The 21,173-nt window shown below is 35.1% G+C and overlaps 2 protein-coding genes across 2 annotated transcripts in view; both read right to left on the bottom strand.

Moving 5' to 3' along the window:
- Positions 1-422: 422 nt before the first annotated feature.
- The window catches only part of LOC107486615 (receptor-like protein EIX2), a 31,440-nt gene continuing 10,689 nt past the window's right edge, over positions 423-21,173 (bottom strand). Inside the window, exons 2-3 of the mRNA XM_052260273.1 lie at positions 1,423-1,460; positions 423-743 (exon numbers count right to left, since the gene is read on the bottom strand). Of these exons, the coding sequence (XP_052116233.1) occupies positions 1,425-1,460 (36 nt within the window). The 3' untranslated portion in view covers positions 423-743; positions 1,423-1,424. The remainder of the gene's footprint in view (positions 744-1,422; positions 1,461-21,173) is intronic.
- Positions 16,218-20,520, bottom strand: LOC107486252 (receptor-like protein EIX2). The gene is made up of 2 exons (XM_052260274.1): positions 17,303-20,520; positions 16,218-16,605 (listed from the first exon to the last, which is right to left on the bottom strand). The coding sequence occupies exon 1, from the start codon at positions 20,470-20,472 to the stop codon at positions 17,305-17,307; it is 3,168 nt and encodes a 1,055-aa protein (XP_052116234.1). The 5' UTR covers positions 20,473-20,520; the 3' UTR covers positions 16,218-16,605; positions 17,303-17,304.

The raw sequence follows: 21,173 nt of genomic DNA, 5'->3' as shown, positions 1-21,173 counted from the left end.
TGTATCAAATTGGACCTAATTTAAACTGTAAAATTTATTCAATACTCGTTTAAACAAATTAGTAAATTAATCACTAGACCAATTTAAATTGATTTAAAACAGAAATTTTTTTATTTATTTTTTACGATATTTTTCAACTTCACACGTCAAAGACTAAATTGAAACAGTGTTATTGGTGAACAAGTGAACAAACTTATTATTTTGATAAGTTTATTACTATATAGGCCATTATTAATAGTGACAGTAAAACCCATCATAAAAAGAAATATTGTAATTCAGCACAATAGATTTAGTAAGTAGGAAATGAACAAAAACCAGAACTACTAAAGCTATAAAAGTCCACAAGCACTAGCATAGCAACAAACACCTTGATCTTAGCCCAAAGGCCTAGAAAGATATATCATCCTTGAAAATAAATTACAGCAATAAACCAAGGCCAAGTTCCACACCCATATAACAAACACACTGTGCTGACAAAAAAAAATAAAATAAAAGAAACTAAACACATTGCAATATAGGTGAAATGTGAAAAAGCACCTCTTTCACAACCCACCCTGCATCTACAGCAGAAAACTTAAAAATGACTAAAATATGGAAACATAACACTTACTAATTTATTATAGTAATTACACTACTAAATGTTATTGGTCTCCTTCCAAATGGATACACATGCATGAAGATTCTGGCTATCACAAGCAAAGCTCTTTCAACACAAGATACTGTTGTATACTCTTTAATTTTTCCTGAAAGATATGACAACGATACATGTTAGGTAATATTCAAAATATATACAAGTGTCAAAGAGCAGAACTATACATTTAAGTAACATACAATGCAAACCATATCCCATATATTATTAACATAAGAATAAGTTCACATGATTAGAATTGGATATGTAAGAGTACAGAATGTATATATATAAAGCCTAAATGCTAAATATATAATAAAAGAATCTGTGTTAACATGCATGTATAAAAAGTGAAAATAGTAAGTTTCAACAACCTTACTGAATTTGCACTTATCTCACTCCAAATGGATAACCATGGAAATCTTCCTGCATTCACATGAACTAGTGTTGGGTAAAATTCAACATACATATGCACTAATGTCAACAGGTAGCACGTATTAAAAGTAACAGAAACGCTTACCATATTATCTAGGAACTAATCAACCAAGCTATGCTTTAACTATTGAAAACCAATAATAAATTGTTTGGCATGTCCAATTTAAAGTTTCAACTATAAAAACGTACAGTTAACATTTTAGTAGCACAATATCTTGTTTCGTTTACATAATGTCCTAAAAAATAGAGCAGATGTTAATTTGCTTGATATTCCAATATTATCAATAACAACTATATAATTGAAAGGAAGTAGTATCTCAACAAAAATATAAACTAGAAGAAATAGAAACGGTACGTACCTTCATACTTGAGATATGATCCTTTTTAATTTGGCCACCTTAATTGCAACAAATACATACAGCTTGTCATAGACATCACTCAATAACTTGAAATAAGCATATCTCCAAGATTTCTTCAAGATTAATGAGAAGCAAACTCCCCAAAATGCCGTGACAAATCCAACAGCCATAGCAATGTAGAACCCCTCAGTTACAAATTGTTCATCATCACCATCAGCATCATGTTCACTGATCTGGTGACCATGTATGGGACAAGTATTGTTGAGAGGAACACCACAAAGTTTTGGATTTCCTGCATAAGCAGAGGCATCCCTAGTTTGGAGTTGTGTGCCAAGTGGGATTTCTCCAGATAAATCATTGTATGACAAGTCAAGAACACTGAGACGGTCTATTTGAGCAAGTTGTGAAGGAATTGTTCCTGACAAATGATTTCTGGATAGATCAAGAAAATCTATTGATTTTAGCTGTCCAACAGTCGGAGGAATGTGTCCACTAAACAAGTTTCTTGAAAGATTTAAAGAAACCAAGCCAATAAGATTCATCATCTCAATTGGTATTTCCCCTGTTAACCTGTTGCTGGAGAAATCAATACTTCTCAACAATCCAAGGGTTCTTTCATATGTTGACATTTTTCCTTTCCATATGACTGATGTACTATCATTATAAACTCCGAAATTTGGAAAGTCCGTGCCAATGCGCTCAAAAATACTGTTGTGTATATCGACAACAAGATAGCCATGGGTAATGGTTGCACTTGAACTTGTTAGAGTGGCCATAGCAGAAAGGTTACTTATGCATGGAGGTATATTCCCAGAGAGAATATTTATAGAGAGGTCCAAGACAAAGAGCTCATGAAGATTGCAAATGCTTAACGGAATGCTTCCATGAAGCTTATTGGAATGTAAGTTAAGTACAAGTAGCTTTGGAATATTACCTCCAATCCAGCTTGGTATTGTTCCAGACAATTGATTATCTGCAGCATCAAAAACTCGCAGTTTTGTGCAATTATGCAAGGATGATGGTATCTCTCCTGAAAAATGATTGCCCCCTAAATGTATTGACTCAATATGTTTTAACGATCCCAGAGACTTTGGCATATTTCCATAAAAGTGATTATCAGACAAATCTAGGATGGCCAAGAACTCATAACCCATCCAACAATCTGGAAGTTGTCCTCTAATGTAGTTGTTTGACAAATCCATAAATTTTGTGTTTATGGACGAGTTTGCACATAAAAGAGGATTTGCATTTGAAAATCTGTTGTTGGACAGAAAAAGTTGTGCAGCAGTTGAAAAGAATGCTGGAATTGGACCTTCAAATAAATTGAAGCTCAAATCAATGGTTTGAACAATTACAAGATTATCAGTTAGTCCTCTATAAGGGTCCACAATTCGGTCTTCAATTTTTCCTCTAATATGGTTGTGAGAAAGATTCAAATTCCATATCTTGAAAAATTGATCCCAATGCCAATCAGGAACTGAGCTAGAGATTTGAGCTTGTGAAATATCCAATTGATAAATATTCATTTGGGTGCGAAGCCATGTTGGAAAGTTGGGCCCCAAATTGCAAGAAGCCAAGTTAATGAAATGTGAATCAAACGGGGGATCCCATTCAGCGCTAACATTAAAAACCAATGCATTATGAGACAAATCCAAAGTGTTAAGATCGGAGAGTCTTGAGAAATGAGCTTCAGTTATCATACCTTTCAACAAGTTATTTCCAAGGCTTAACTCAGTTAAGTCGGATAATTGTCCAATACCTTCATGTATGGTTCCATTTAATCTGTTGTTACCAAGTCGTAACTCTTGCAAAGATTGAAGCTGAGAGAGGTCAGGCACCATCCCCGAAATTTCATTCCATCCCAGATCCAAGATTCGTAAGGGTTTATGAGCACAACGAGAAGGATGATGGAGAGGTATCGTAGTAATAAAAGGGATATACACATGGTGTTTATTGATTTGGAAAAAGCGTATGATAGGGTACCAAGAGAGGTCTTATGGAAGGTTTTAGAAAAGAGGAGAGTAAGGATCGCATATATTCGGGCAATTAAAGACATGTATGATGGGGCCACAACTAGTGTGAAGACTCAAGGTGGTGTGACAGAGGAATTCCCTATTGGTATAGGATTACACCAGGGATCATCCTTAAGTCCATACCTTTTCACATTAGTCTTGGAAGTACTCACAGAGCACATCCAAGAGCCTGTGCCATGGTGCATGCTTTTTGCCGATGATATCGTCCTTATGGGAGAGTCAAGGGAAGACCTAAATAAGAAGTTGGAGTTATGGAGAGAAGCTCTAGAAGTGTATGGTCTGTGCATAAGCCGTAGCAAAACGGAATATATGGAATGTAAGTTCAGTCTGAGAAGGGAAAACTCCAATATAGAGGTGAAAATTGGAGAGAATACCTTACGAAAAGTTAAAAGTTTCAAGTATCTTGGGTGCATCATACAGGATAATGGAGAGATTGAACATGATGTAAATCATAGGATCCAAGCAGGTTGGTCAAAATGGCGGAGTGCATCTGGTTTTATATGCGACAAAAAAGTGCCTTTAAAACTTAAAGGTAAATTCTATCGCACCGCTATAAGACCGGCTATGCTGTATGGTACGGAGTGTTGGGCGGCTAAAGGAGAGCACGAACATAAGCTGAGTGTGGCAGAGATGAAGATGTTGAGATGGATGAGTGGTCACACGCGATTGGATAAAATAAGGAATGAAGATATAAGGGAGAGAGTTGGAGTAGCACCCATTGTGGAAAAGATGGTTGAATCGCGTCTTAGGTGGTTTGGACATGTGAGAAGAAGACCGATAGAACATCCAGTCAGGAGGGTGGATGAGATGGAAGATGGACAAAGGGCGAAAGGCAGAGGAAGACCTAAGAAGACCATCCATGAGGTGGTCAAACGAGATCTACATGTAAACGGTCTCTCTGTAGACATGATACATGACAGAGCACAATGGCGTCGTTTGATTCATGTAGCCGACCCCACTTAGTGGGATAAGGCTTTGTTGTTGTTGTTGTATATTCATGAAACTCTCCTGTCAACTTGTTCTTGGATAGGTCTAGTTTTGCCAAATTACAACTATGAAACAAGGATAGAGGTATTTGGCCTTTGAGCTCATTATTTGCAAGATTTAACTTCTTAAGGGAGCTAAAGTTCCCGAATGTTTCTGGAATGGTTCCTGTTAAACCATTATCATTCATTCTGAGAATAACAAGGCTACCAGTGGAATTCATTAACCATGGGAATATGAAGGATGCGTCCTTTAGAGAGTTGTGAGAGATAGCCACAAACGAGAGAGAAGTGGAGAAATTAGCAGGGGATGCAAGTGATGAAATGGACATGGAATCAACAAGATTGCAACCATTCAAGTTCAGATATTGAAGATGAGAAAGGCCACTCACTAGTGGTTGCCAATTGCTTGCACTACTGAGGTTAACTAGAGAAAGCGAAAGATGCCTCAAAGAGAAAAGCTGAGATAACCATTGTAAGTCAGAACTCAACAACGCGTTATCATTGTTATAGGGACTGAGGTCAAGAAATTGTAAAGAAGAAAGATTTCTGAAATGATGAGGAATGGTTCCAGTGAATGCATTGTGACTTAGATCAAGATGTTCCAAGGATAAGAGATTTCCAAGCTGGGGAGGCATTGTTCCCTTAAGTTCATTATGACTAAGATCCAAATATGTCAAGGATGACATATTTGTGAGTTGAAGAGGAAATCCTCCAACCAAATTACTGAAACTAAGATCAAGGTACACTAAATGGGAGAGATTTGAGAACTGAGAAGGGATTTGTTGCGGATAATCAAATTGATTCGCTCGAAGATCAAGATACTCTAGGAATAGCAGATTTCCCAATTGATCTATGTTTCCACCGGAAAAACAATAAGAGAGATTGAGATGTGTCAAAAAGGTTAAAGAGCCAATGAAAGAAGGGATAGATGTGGTGAGAGTAAACTCAATACCGCTAAGATCCAAGTAGTTCAAATTATGTAACTCACTGAGTGATGGGCTTATGGATTCAAGAGTGTAATCACCATGAAGATCAAGCATGACAACATGGCCTGTGCTGTTGCTGCACTTGACGCCTTCCCAGTTGCAACAATCCTTCCGCTGCTCCCCATCTCCCCATGAAGACAGCCAATCATCATTATCGCTCACATTAAAGCCACGTTTGAGAGAAAGCAGAGCTTGCCTTTCACTCTCAATGCACTTCACGCTTGCCACCACCACTGCACTCCTCGTCCATGCAAGTATCTGCACCATCAACACCGCATAAACTACACCATTCATCATCATCACTGGAAGCATAAAATATTTCAAGTTAAGTTGTTGTATCACATATCATATGTGTGTGATCAACAACCTAAGGCCATATTCCAATTTATAAGCAACTGATTCAAACTAATATTGATCAGTCAACAATAGAATCAACGCGTACGTACATAATGACGACGTTCAATTCAACGAAGATTGATCCAAAGCAAAGATAATGTATATATTCGTGTGGAACGGGTAATAACTTTTCAAGTGTGGGCCAAATTCTTCCAGTCACTTATTCTATACTCATATGACTCATGAGTCGTGAACTATTGACTTAACAAGTCAACTTATTATAACTTATAACTCCCATAGCTATTCTTGGGTGTCCCACCTTAACTCTTCACCGCCTAATAACTAATCCGTGACGAATTTAAATTTTATTTAAGAGTATTAATAAATTTTTTTTTTTTACTAAAGATAGGAGACTCGAACCCACAACCTCTTAATTGAGTATGGGGAAATTATGCCATTTGAGCTATTACTCATTGGCAAGAGTATTAATAAATTACTACAAATATAAAATAAAATTTAAATTCTTGATATTTATTTTAATAGACAAGTAAATCAATAATTATACAAAAATATTATTTGTATTTTAAAATTAGTTATTAAAATCAGTTATTAATATATTTGTGTATAAATATATATGTGATTTAATTTATTTTTAATATGTATTTATATTCTAATCTATATTTTATATTGTTAGCTGACTTTAATAACTGATTTTGATGTACACGTAACATAACTCATAAATATATTATTAAAAAAATTTAAATATACTTTGGATATATTTAAAAATATATATATATTATATTCATGACACTACGAATGTACATACAAAATTCTCTACATCACCAGCTACAAATTATTTATTGTTAATTTTTTAAAATATTTATTTTTCAAAATACATGCTGAAAGATGAATTAATTTCTCATGTTTTGTTCTAATGTTTTCTGTCTTTAATAATTTGGAGTTTAAACTTAATAACTCCTAACTTATGACAAAGAGAAGAGGAAACTTTCATCAGTTGGTGACAACGAGCCTTATTTTGGACAGCGGCTCAAATCGAAGGTAGACAAAAGATCCTCTTCATCGCGGCGCTATGTTGGAGCACTTGGAAAGCGAAGAATAGGTGTGTCTTTGAGAAGCTAATAAATCCAGCGCCGGAGATAGTGCAAGAAGCCAGCAATTTAGTGTGTGAACTCAATAGTAATACCTAATGGATGCTTCTAATTTCTCTTTATTCTTACTTTACTCTTTCTTAAATTATTTATCTTTCAATCACATTTAATGATAACTAGAATGAGACCCGCGTGATGTGCGGGACGGTAAATTAATGATAGTATATAATAATATTAAAAATTGTCATGTTTTGTAGAAATAAATTAAATATGTGTAAATTGAAGCTAAATTTAAAAGGTGTTTTATTTTAAATAATTTGTAGTACAAAAGATTTGGATGTTGGAGTTGTACAAAGTGACATTTTTATTTGGTAGTTTGATTTTTGCATTTGTTTTAGTTAATGGACTCAGTCATCTTATGTGGCACTCATCCTCCTTTTTTTTGTTGGTTGTTAAAGTTGGTGCTTTATTCTTTTTGTCGTAGGTTCTTGCGAAGACATGTTCTTTATGAATTGTTAAGTTTGATGCACTTTCTATTGTGTTATTTGGTTCCATCTTTGTATGTATATTCTTCGTTAGAAGATGTGTCTTGAATTTGTATGGTTTTCTTTCTCCTTAATCTTTTGATGGGATGGTGCTTCAATGTCATTGATTATTTTTCTGAAATGTCATTAGATTTGAAGCAGTCATGCCCAATAAGTTTTTTGCGTCGCCATCAAATAGTACAAAAGTTGTTGTAACACTTTGATCTAAAACTTTTAATTGAATTCTGAACCTAAAATAAGTATTGGGCTAGCAACTAATAATTTGATAGATGAGATTATGAAAAGTATATAGAGTTACTTTATTATTGGATATTGTGGTGTTTGATTACATGTGCCACAAACGTAGTTGTTTCTTTTTTTTTATATGCTTTCTTCTAACATTTTTTACATTTAACATAGTTCCATCCTAATTTGTCATCAATTTCGTTTATAGTTGCTAAAATTGTGAAGATCTTTTCCTATTCCAATATCCAATTTATGTTATCATTAGGTATATGGTATTTGAGTAAGTATGAATGTATGATACATGTTGTGATTTTTTTTTGTCATACCTGATCATCAGATTCTCATTGCAGTTCGGAAATAAATTTTTTTGTGCTAAATTTGATGTTATGTCAAGGAATAGTGACAAGAGACTTATATATGTAGTTTAAATGGTATAGAATTTAAATACTTATAACGTAAAATTTATTATGATTAATAATATTATTATGACATTTGTAATATGGACGTTTATTACCTTTAGTGAGTTATTTATAAAAATTAATAAATTAATTGTTGCGATTATAAAATTATTGTATTGTTTATAACGGTAAGATATAATAAATATAGAAATATAAATTCAATGTATTTGGAGGTTACAAATTTATTGGATTCTATTTTTTAGTTTTTTATTTGTATCTAATATGAAAATGTATGTTTAATATCATATATTTTTGGTTTCATTTTGATACTCTTTTAATAAATTTGTTTTTTTTTTAGTTTTTAAATATTCATTTCGAAATTTATATTGGTAAAATAAAATAGAATTTGTTTTTAATAATAAGTAAAAACTACAATAATAGTTCTTTGTACCTAGTGTTACTTCTAAAAATTAAAATGATTTTTTTTACCAAAGATACAGAGACTCGAACTCGCAACCAGTATGGGAGATTATGCCATTTGAGGTATAACTCATTGGCAAAAATTAAAATGATTATAATAAATATAATTATAATAATAAAATATAATTTTCATTTTTTAAACTTTTAATTTATAAATTAATTATTGCGGTTATAAATTTATTGTATTATTTATAACGGTAAGATATAATAAATATAGGAATATGAATTCAATATATTTGGAGGTTACAAACCCAGAAAAATGTGAAGCCATTTTTAACATGAACAGCCCAAAGACAATAAAGGAAGTACAATAGCTGGCAGGCCGAGTTGCTGCACTATCACGATTCTTACCTGTAGTAGCAAACTGATCATATCATTTTTTCAAAACAATCTCCAAGAATCAAAAGTTCAACTGGACGGGAGAATGTGAACGGTCTTTCACAGAGCTCAAACAAACGCTATCATCACCACCTATCCTCCAAAAACCAGAACCCGGTAAACCATTATTCTTGTATTTATCTGTTTCTAACCATGCCATAAGTTCCGTACTAGTCTCTGAAACAGGGAAAACACAAAACCCAGTATACTTCATCAGCAGAATTCTACAACCAGCAGAAATCAGGTATCCGAAAATAGAACAGCTCGCACTAGCCCTAGTCACCACAGCAAGAAGATTGAGGCAATATTTCCAAAGCCACATCATAATAGTTAGAACGAATCAACCACTGAGACAGATCCTAACAAAACCCGAGCTGGCAGGACGCTTAACAAAATGGTCCGTCGAGCTCTCTGAATACGATGTACAATACCAACCTCGGAAGACTCCAAGACTGCAAATACTAGCCGACTTCATCTCTGAATTAACAACAGAGGATAGGCAAGGAGAACATAACTGGAAGCTTTATGTAGATGGTGCAGCAAATAAAGATGGAAGTGGAGCAGCGTAACACTCAAAAGGGGCGAACAGGTCGAGGCCGAGCAATCATTACAATTTTCCTTCGCAGCAAGCAACAACCAGGCTGAGTATGAAGCCTTTCTAGCCGGACTAAAACTCGCCCAGGATTTACAAATATCTCAGCCTCACTGCTTACCGCGACTCCCTGCTCATCGTCCAGCAGATCAAAGGCGAGTTCCAGGTAAAAGATCATTTGTTAGAGAAATACTTGCTCATAGCAAAGGATCTTATCTCAAAATTTCAGAAATTTGAAATAATACATGTGAATAGAGAACAAAACACAAGAGCCGATGTTTTATCTAAATTAGCAATGACAAGGCCACAATCACACACACCAACACTTTCACAGTTAACACTTGAAAAACCAAGCTTCAAATTAAATAGCATATGCAGCGTTACACAGGTAAACAATTGGAGAACACCTTTTATTCAATATATCAAAACAGGAACAATCCCAAGGGATGAACAAAATCCACAACTCTTCTGAAGAAGAGCAAGCTACTACACAACGGTAGGAGATAGCCTATACAGACAAAAATTCTCACAGCCTCTACTAAAATGCCTCAGCAAAGACGATGCTGAAATAGTTATGGCAGAAACACATGAAGGAGTATGCAAAAATCATATTGGTGGCCGAGCTTTGTCAGCCAAAATATTGCGAACAGGATACTACTGGCCAACTATAAAGAGGGATTGCATGACAAAAGTAAGGACATGCAGCAATTGCCAGAAGCACGCCAACATCTCAACAACACCCGCCGAGGAGTTACACACCTTGGAGGTAAGTTGGCCTTTCGACCGCTGGGGGTTAGATATTCTAGGCCCATTCCCGAAAGCGCCAGGACATGTAAAGTTTCTTTTGGTATCAATAGATTACTTCTCCAAATGGATTGAAGCACAACCCCTAGCACGAATCACAACAGAGAAAGTAAGGACCTTCCTTTGGAAGAACATCATATGCCGATACGGCATACCAAGGGAAATAATCTCTGACAATGGAAAGCAGTTCACAGATCATAAACTCGCCACCTTTTTACAAAATTTCAATATCAAACACCACTTTAGCTCGGTCGAGCATCCTAAAACAAATGGTCAGGTAGAATCAACTAACAGAGTTATTTTGCAGGCCTTGAAGAAGAAGTTGGATGAAGTAAAGAGCGAATGGGTAGATCTCGTACCAGAAGTCCTATGGGGGTACAACACGACAATCCAGTCAGCAACAGGAGAAATCCCATTTAAATTAGTCTACGGAGTTGAGGCCCTCATACCCGTAGAAGTTGGCATAACTAGCCTGAGAACCAAACTCTATGATACAAACAACAACAACAACGAAAGACTAACAGACTTGGATCTGCTGGACGAGGAAAGGGAGATAGCAACAATCAAGCAACGAGCAATGAAGCAGCTCATACAAAAGCGACATAACAAAGGGTCCACCCGAGGACATTCGACAATGGAGAGCTCGTCCTCAGAAAAACAGAAGAAGCAAGAAAACCCCAAAAGCATGAAAAATTAGCAGCAAACTGGGAAGGGCCATTCCGAATTTCTAAAGTGCTCGGTAAAGGAGCCTACCAACTAGAGACATTGTTAAGCAATCCAATACCAGGAAACTGGAATGTATCATCTTTGAGAAAATATCAATCATAGTGTATATAGCGCGGATAAAGGTACTCTTTTTCCCATTTTGAGGTTTTATCCCAACAAAATAAGGGTTTTACTCAGAAAGGGTTTTAATGAGGCCGGACGCCCTACCCAATTAATCTAACGATATAGTCTTACAATAAAAAAGACTAATATATTCTACTCTACAAAAGCCAAAAAATTCCAAACAACATTTCAAAAACAACATTTCAAAAATACAAATCTTCATTCTATCTTATCCCCAATGCTCGAACTATCACTTTGTTTACCAACTTCATCATCGATCAACTCGCCACTAACAATAATCTTTGTGGCGTCAAGCTTAGCAGCATCAACCTCGGGGAACAGAACCCGAACCTGGTCAGTAGCTCGCTCAAAACCCTGAGCAAAGGCCTCATAAATCTCATTTTCCAACTCCTTCACCCGAGCTACTAACCGACCATTTTCCGATGTCAGAGTTTTATTTCCTTCCAAAACCGAACTGTGAAGGCGCTTCTCTTCAGCAAGCTCTTCTTCCTTTCCCTTCAAATATGAGGAAAGTTCAGTAATCACCTTCTCTTTCTCTTGAATAGTAGTAGACAATTCAGAAATCTCAACCGAATCTTTGACTTCAGATTCGACAGCAAGCTCTTGGACCCTCCCAATAGCAACAAGTCGAGCCTCAATAACCTAGGACAAAAATCACAAAGCATCAACAAGGAAACATGGTGGTAAAACATAAAATAACAGAACCAAAATACCTGAAGAAAGCGACTCATCCCAGCACGGCCAACCTCTTTAATCAGCTTCGTGTCCTCAGGAAATCGACACACCTCATCAGCAAGAGTAGCGAAGGGAAAGAACCTCGACCACAGGGATCTCATGTTATCATCCTCACGATAAGCATGAAGTCTCCTCTGAGACTCATATGCAGCCTCTACAATAGGTAGGACAGAGGAATGCTCCTCCTTACTCCCAGCCTTCTCAGCACGTGTCTTTACCCTTTTTCTTTTTTGACAAGGATTAACCCCTGACTGACCAACAGCATCGCCACCTTTACCCACATTTGTTGTTGACCCTTCTTTCTCATTTTTCTTCCTCTGATTAAAAAAGGACTTCAGTCCAGCAATAGTGATGGTGGGGGCTTTCTCAGCTGCAGACAAAAACGCAAGACAAAATGTTAGAAGCGACTACATCTCCACTCCAGAAAATAAATACTAAAACTAGTTACCTAGATAATCCAAAACAGCCTCCTTATCCGAATCCCACTTCAATAAATCTGCAACAGATAACAACCCTACCAACTCCTCTAACAAAAAGTCCAACACGACATTGTCATCAAAAACCCTATCATCAACGTCAAGAACCTGAACAGGTTCGGGAGACCAAGAAAGGGGGAACCTTTCCTCCAGATATTCATTCAAATAAAAAGGAAATTCACTCTCAACACTCCTAACTTTGACAAACATTGTTTTAAAATCTTTGTACGACGATTTATACAAGGAAAACACTGAACAGCGAGGATGACTGTTAAGATTTACCCACAAACCCCGCCTAACTCCTTTAGATTGAAACAACAAAAAGAACACTCTCAACGAGGGAGGATATTCCAGAACACTCATCAGAATCTCAAAAGCACGGACAAAACCCCATGAATTGGGATGCAATTGGGAGGGAGCGCAATTCAACCAAAATAACACACCGCATTCAAAGTCTGTAAAAGGGAACCGGACACCAATCTCAGTCAACAAACAGGAATAAATGTAGAAGTATGACCAACCATCAACCTGATCACAAACACGATCCCCCTCCCCACAAGGTAAAAGCTCTATCCTAAGCCTATGACCCTCTCTAACCCATACATTAGAACCTAACACCTTTACGGATTCAGAATCATTAAACCTAGAAACACTGTTTCACTTGTTCACTAACCCAACTACAAGGGTTGCCCTCCAACAGAACAACCTTACCCTTCTCCATAACCAAAGAAAAAACAGGAAAATTGGAAAAAAGAAGAAGAAGAAGATCAGAACCCTTCAACACAAACCTTTGGTACTCATTTTTTCTCTTCCTCTGGTGGAAAACGCAAGTAGTGAAAATTCCGACTAAGCAGAAGTTACCTACAATATTCCCAGTAATAAAAACATGGGGTAATGAAATGGTTTTTAACTCAAAACCACCTCAAAATCTTAGCCACCCACTCACCATGATGTAAAGTAATGGTCAAGATTGCACAAGACACTGTAACGGGAACTCACATCAATCACTTCAGCGCGGGAAACGAAACGGCCATTAAATGCACATTTGCATCCTTTCCGAGACAAGAAATCAAAAAGCAATAACAACAGATCTAAACTCGGACAAATAAAAGCTCGCCCTGTACTCTTACAGACACAAGGCGACCTTGGGGGCTATGATACGTAGCCTAAAGAACTCGGTCAACCGAGTATATCTCTATCCACAAACCTCGGTCAAATGAAACAAATCCCAACAAACAAAACCAAATAACAAACACCACCAAATCCGAGGATAATAACAAAACTTAGAATCTCAACTAACTACACTAACGTCACCAAGATAACCTCAGCCAACACAGATAGTCCCTAAATAAACTCCAACTAAACGAGCTCCAAGACCCCTATATAAGCAAATAAGCAACCTTGGGGTAAAACAGGTCACAGAACTCACTCTGATTTATTCTTCTCATTTTCTTATAACTCACTTTCTTACTTGAGCTTCGGAGTCCTTTTTGCAGGTGCTCCCACCGCGGTGTTCCAACTCAGCCGACGTATACCTCTCCCACCTGAGCGCAACAGCAGGCAGTAGGAGTCACTATACCTCGGCCCTATACGCACAGAACAGTACTAAATGAACGGAATATTATTCATTATATAAAATCAAATTCAGAACAACTTTTTGCATAATAAACTAAACACGTTATTAAGGTGAAACAATTGTATAATACTAAATGAACGGAACATTATCCATTATATAAAATCAAATTCAAAACACCTGTGTCTACAATTTAGAGATTATCAATTCAATTCAGAACACCTACGTCCATTCAATTCATAATGAACCAAACACGTTATTAAGGTGAAACAATTGTATAGTACTAAATGAATGGAACATTATCCATTATATAAAATCAAATTCAGAACAACTTTCTGCATAATGAACCGAACACGTTATTAAGGTGAAACAGTTGTATAGTACTAAATGAACGAAACATTATCCATTATATAAAATCAAATTCAAAATACCTGTGTCCATAATTTAGAGATTATCAAGTCAATCCAATTCAAAATGCATGCGTCCATTCAGTTCAATTCAATTCAATTTAGCAATTGCATTTCATTCAATTCGATTAAAAAAAATAATCTATTAACAAAATGTTGGTGTTGTTGGTGATGATGATAACGAAAGAAGAGAGGAAGAAGAAGAAGAGAAAGAGGAGGAGAAGCAGAAGAAGAATTTGCGTGCGCGAGGAGGAGGAGGAGGAGGAGGAGGGAAGCGTGTGTTAATGACGCTCTTTTAATGAGAGTGATTTTTGTTGGTGTTGGACCTAGTTAGATAAATTTGGATGAAAAAATATTTGGATGTATAACAACACTCTAAATATGTGTAAATTATTACTATTAAGTACTGATTTTAAATTATATGTGTAAACTCTAAAAAATATAGATATAAATTATATTGATTCATGTGTTCTCTAATAAATATAAATTATATATTTTTTATGTGTAAATATATGTAAATATAAGTATAAATTATTATTGGTTAAACAATAACAAAGAATAATAAATTTTGATGATCACATAGCATTATTCTATTATATAAATTAGTTTTATGTGCAAAATTATATAAAAAATTTATTTAGGTATTTATTCTTACTTTTACTGCCAAACATACTTAGGAAACGGATGTCTTTTTAAATTGAAACAAGAACAATTTCAATATATGTTTAAAGGTTTTTTATAGAAGGTATGACATAAATTTTATGATACACAGACATTAATATAAACACAAAACATAATATAACACGAGACACGATTGAATATAACAAAAATATGGATACGTATCGGATGAATATCAATGAATATTATATCTAAAATATATCCAACACATAAATACATTAAATGAGATTATATGTTATATAGGTGTTGCATGTAAAAGCTGCAAATAAAAATGCGTTAAATATAGTTATGCATTTCTTATTTTTAGTGATGGGTATATAGAGGTGTATATGGAAGTGTTCGAAGAATCCCAAAGAGATGAATGGATCTCACAAAGATGAGATTTTACTCCGACTTCTTTTGTTTCGAAAGCAGGATACCATGCTTTGATTGAAGTTTTTGGTGAAAAGGACTATCTTGTTGGGACACCTGATGAACTCAAGTCTGCTCTTTCGGAATCTTTCTCGCCTTGAAAATCGGTTGTTATCAATGTTATTGTTAATCTTATACTAGTTTAGAGTGTGGGAGGTTGCAACACAAGAACTGATTTCTATATTATCTGTATTACACTGAAAACTATATTTTCTATGGTTTTGGTTTTTAGATTTCAAATTTCAATAATACAAATTACATAGTCTTGTGATTTTCTATGGTGTAGCATGATATGATAAAAACACAAACTATATTCCATAAACCCACACAAATATAAAATATTACATGATCATAATGAATACTTGAATGATAGAAATTGAATTTTACATATACTGATTACTACTATTTCTATTTCATTTTATCCCTTCCTTTTCGTTGTATGTTCTTAAGATAAGGAATTTTTAAAGTAAAAAAAAAAAGGTATTTTTGGTATAATTTGTATATAAATAAGCAAAAGAATGATAGTGACAAAATAAAAAGGACTATAAAAATATCTTTCATATTGTAAAATCATTAAATAGGGATTATAGAAATATCTTTTATTGAATATTTATAGTTTTACCGAATTTTCAATTAGGTCTCTATATTTTGATAAGTTTATTACTACAGCCCATTATTAATAGTGACAGTAAAACCCATCATAAAAAGAAATATTGTAATTCAACACAATAGATTTAGTAGGTAGGAACTGAACAAAAACCAGAACTACTAAAGCTATAAAAGTCCACAAGCACTTCCATAACAACAAACACCTTGATCTTAGCCCAAAGGCCTAGAAAGATATATCATCCTTGAAAATAAATTACAGCAATAAACCAAGGCCAAGTTCCACACCCATATAACAAACACACTGTTCTGACAAAAAAAAAAAGAAAAAAAAAGAAACTAAACACACTGCAATATAGGTGAAATGTGAAAAAGCACCTCTTTCACAACCCACCCTGCATCTACAGCAGAAAACCTAAACATGACTAAAATATGGAAACATAACACTTACTAATTTATTATAGTAATTACACTACTAAATGTTATTGGTCTCCTTCCAAATGGATACACATGCATGAAGATTCTGGCTATCACAAGCAAGGCTCTTTCAACACAAGATACTGTATACTCTTTTGCCTGAAAGATATGACAACGATACATGTTAGGTAATATTCAAAATATATACAAGTGTCAAAGAGCAGAACTATACATTTAAGTAACATAAAATGCAAACCATATCCCATATATTATTAACATAAGAACAAGTTCACATGATTACAATTGGATATGTAAGAGTACAGAATGTATATATATAAAGCCTAAATGCTAAATATATAATAAAAGAATCTGTGTTAACATGCATGTATAAAAAGTGAAAATAGTAAGTTTCAACAACATTACTGAATTATGCACTTATCTCACTCCAAATGGATAACCATGGAAATCTTCCTGCATTCACATGAACTAGTGTTGGGTAAAATTCAACATACATATGCACTAATGTCAACAGGTAGCACGTATTAAAAGTAACAGAAACGCTTACCATATTATATATGTAAGCTACTGTGTTTATCTAGGAACTAATCAACCAAGCTATGCTTTAAAAAACAAATAATAAATTGTTTGGCATGTCCAATTTAAAGTTTCAACTATAAAAACATCAGTTAACATTTTAGTAGTACAATATCTTGTTTCATTTACATAATGTCCTAAAAAATAGAGCAGATGTTAATTTTCTTGATATACCAATATTATCAATAACAACTATATAATTGAAAGGAAGTAGTATCTCAACAAAAATATAAACTAGAAGAAATAGAAACGGAACTTGTACCTTCATACTTGAGATATGATCCTTTTTAATTTGGCCACCTTAATTGCAACAAATACATAGAGCTTGTCATAGACATCACTCAATAACTTGAAATAAGCATATCTCCAAGATTTCTTCAAAATCAATGAGAAGCAAACTCCCCAAAATGCCATAACAAATCCAACAGCCATAGCAATGTAGAATCCCTCGGTTACAAATTGTTCATCATCACCGTCAGCATCAGCATCATGTTCACTGGTCTGGTGGCCATGTATGGGACAAGTGTTGTTGAGAGGAGCACCACAAAGTTTTGGATTTCCTGCATAAGCAGAGGCATCCCTAGTTTGAAGTTGTGTGCCAAGTGGGATTTCTCCAGATAAATCATTGTATGACAAGTCAAGAACACTGAGTCGGTCAATCTGAGCAAGTTGTGAAGGAATTGTTCCTGACAAATGATTTCTGGATAGATCAAGAAAATCTATTGACTTCAGCTGTCCAACAGTCGGAGGAATGTGTCCACTAAACAAGTTTCTTGAAAGATTTAAAGAAACCAAGCCAATAAGATTCATCATCTCACTTGGTATTTCTCCTGTTAACCTGTTGCTGGAGAAATCAATACTTCTCAACAATCCAAGAGTGCTTCCATATTTTGACATTTTCCCTTTCCATATGAGCGATGCGCTATCATTATAAATTCCGTAACGTTGTTTTATTGGGCCAGTACGGTCATAAACATTGAAAAATTCATAATGATAGTCATCGATAATAGTTGCATTTGAGTTTGCTAGAGTGGCCATAGCAGAAAGCTTACTTACGCATTTAGGTATGCTGCCAGAGAGAATATTCAGAGAGAGGTCCAAGAGACGGAGTTCATGAAGATTGCACATGCTTAATGGAATGTTTCCATGAAACTTATTGGAATGTAAGCTAAGTACAAGTAGCTTTGAAATATTATCTCCAATCCAGGTTGGTATTGTTCCTGACAACTTATTACGTGCAGCATCAAAAACTTGTAGATTTGTGCAATTATTCAAGGATGATGGTATCTCTCCTGAAAAATTATTGCCTCCAAAATGTATTGACTTGATCTTTGTTAATGATCCCAGAGACTTTGGCATGTTCCCATAAAATTGATTATCAGACAAATCTAGGACGACCAATGATTCAAAATCCATCCAACAATCCGGAAGCTGTCCTCTAAGGTAGTTGTTTGACAAATCCATAAATCTTGTGGATTTTGACGAGTTTGCACATAAAAGAGGTGTTGCAGATGAAAATCTGTTGCTGGACAGAAAAAGTTGTGAAGCAGATGAAAGGAATGCTGGAATTGGACCTTCAAATAAATTGAAGCTCAAATCAATGGTTTGAAAATTGAAAGGATCGCCAGAGATAAGATGAAAAACCAAACTTATACGATCAAGTGGTTTTACTCTATGATGGTTGTGTTCAGGAGAAAGATTAGGTAGAATTGGGCCTTCAATATGGTTGTGAGAAAGATTCAAACTCTGTATGGTGGGAAAGCGATCCCAAAACCAATTAGGAACTGAGCTAGATATTTGAGTTTGTGAAATATCCAATTTCCAAATATTCATTTGGGTCTGAAGCCATCTTGGAAAGTTAGGCCCCAAATTGCAAGAAGCCAAGTTAACGACACTTAAATTGAAAGGGGGAACCCAATCGACGCTAACATTAAAAACAAATGCATTATGAGACAAATCCAAATACTGAAGATTGAAAAGTCTTGAGAAATGAGCTTCAGATATCAAACCATGCAATAAGTTATTTGCAAGGCTTAACTCACGTAAATTGGATAGTTGTCCGATGCCTTCATGCATTCTTCCACTTAACCTGTTGTTATGAAGTCGTAACACTTCCAAAGATGAAAGCTGTGAGAGGTCAGGCACCATCCCTGTAAACCTGTTTTCAGATATGTCTAGTTTTGTCAGATTGCAAATATGAAACAAGGAAACAGGTATTTGGCCTTTGAGCTCATTATTTGTAAGATTTAACACCTCAAGGGAGCTCAACTTGTCCCCGAATGTTTCTGGAATGGTTCCTGTTAAACCATTATGATTCATTCTGAGAGTAACAAGGCTACCAGTGGAATTCATTAACCATGGGAATATCAAGGATGCATCCCTTAGAGAATTGTTAGAGATATCCACATATAACAGGGAAGTGGATGCAAGTGATGAAGTGGTCATGGAATCAACAAGATTGCAACCATTCAAGTCCAAATATTGAAGTTGAGAAAGGCTACTCACTTGTTGTTGCCAACTGCTGGCACTACTGAGATTCACCCAAGGAAGCGAAAGATACCTCAGGGTTGAAAGTTGAGATAGCCACTGCAAATCAGAACTTAATGACATGGTTTTTTCCCGGATTTCATCAAAAAAATAAGGACCGAGGTCAAGATACTGTAAACGGGAAAGATTTCTGAACTGATGAGGAATGGTTCCGGTGAATTCATTTGCACTTAGATCAAGATGTTCCAAGGATAAGAGATTTCCAAGCTGAACAGGTATTGTTCCCTTGAGATAATTATGACTAAGACTAAGATATCTTAAGGATGACATATTTGTGACTTGAAGGGGGAATTCAACCAGATTATTGGAAGTAAGATCAAGATACACTAAATGGGAGAGATTTGAGAACTGAGAAGGAATTTGTTGCGGATTATCAAAAGAATTCCCTCCAAGATTAAGATACTCTAAAAAGAGTAAATTTCCCAAATTAGGAGGTATATTTCCACCAAAAAAACAAGAAGAGAGATCGAGGTATGTCAAAAAGGTTAAAGAGCCAATGAACGAAGGGATGGGTGGGGTGTGAGTAAAATGATTACGACTAAGGTCCAAATAAGTCAAATGATGTAACTCACCCAGTGACGGGCTTATGGATTGAAGCACACGATAACCACTGGCGCGAAGATCAAGCATGATAACATGGCCAGTTACGTTGCTGCACTTGATGCCTTCCCAGTTACAACACTCCTTCTGGTGGTCCTCATCTCCCCATGAAGACAGCCAATAATCATCAGTGACATTGAAGCCACGTTTCAGAGAAAGCAGAGCTTGCCTTTCACTCTCAATGCACGTGACACTTGGCACCACCATCGGACTGGTCGTCCATGCAAGTAGCTGGACCACCTGCACCATCATCACCACCACATAAACTTCACCTTTCAACATCATGACCCGAAGTCTGGAGGCAGAGAATATTACAAGTTAAGTTGTTGTATCATACGCTGTGTGTTCAAGAACCTAAGACCATGTTTCCAATTCATAAACAACTGATTCAAATTAATATTCATCAGTCAACAATATAATCAACGCATACGTAGGTTATACTCACAAAATTAAACAGGAAATTCGACAAAGACTAATTCAAACCAAAGATATAACTTGTCTAGTGTGGGACCAAATGCTTCCACTCACTCAACGTAGTCTATACTCGTATGACTCATGAGTCATGAACTATTGACTTAACAAGTCTACTTATTATTATAACTTATAACTCCCATCGCTATCTATTTATTAATTTTTGAAAAAATTCTACTCCCCTCTCCTTTACGAGATGTTAAAATGACATTTTCCTTTCTTCTATTTTATAAATGTATATTCTCTTCCCTTCTAACTTTTAAAAAAATCTCATCTTTAATCCATTTTAAATTTTGTGTTAACTAATATTAATTTTATCCATTTTTTAAGAAAAAATAAATTATTATTTTTTTAACAATATTCATTAACAAAAATTTTATTTTTTATTATTAAATTTTGTTTATCAAAATATTCTTTAATAAATTATTTTTTTATTGATTAAATTATTTTTTATCAAAATATTTTTAAAAAATTTAATAATTAAATTATTTTTTAAGAAATTCTTCAATATTTTT

Source organism: Arachis duranensis, chromosome 4 (genome assembly GCF_000817695.3).
Source record: "Arachis duranensis cultivar V14167 chromosome 4, aradu.V14167.gnm2.J7QH, whole genome shotgun sequence".
NCBI lineage: Eukaryota > Viridiplantae > Streptophyta > Magnoliopsida > Fabales > Fabaceae > Arachis > Arachis duranensis.
This window is presented reverse-complemented; position numbering and strand designations above follow the sequence as displayed.

Coding starts and splice junctions, on each gene's coding strand:
- LOC107486252 (XM_052260274.1), bottom strand. CDS start 20,472: ATGATGTTGAAAGGTGAAGTTTATGTGGTGGTGATGATGGTGCAGGTG.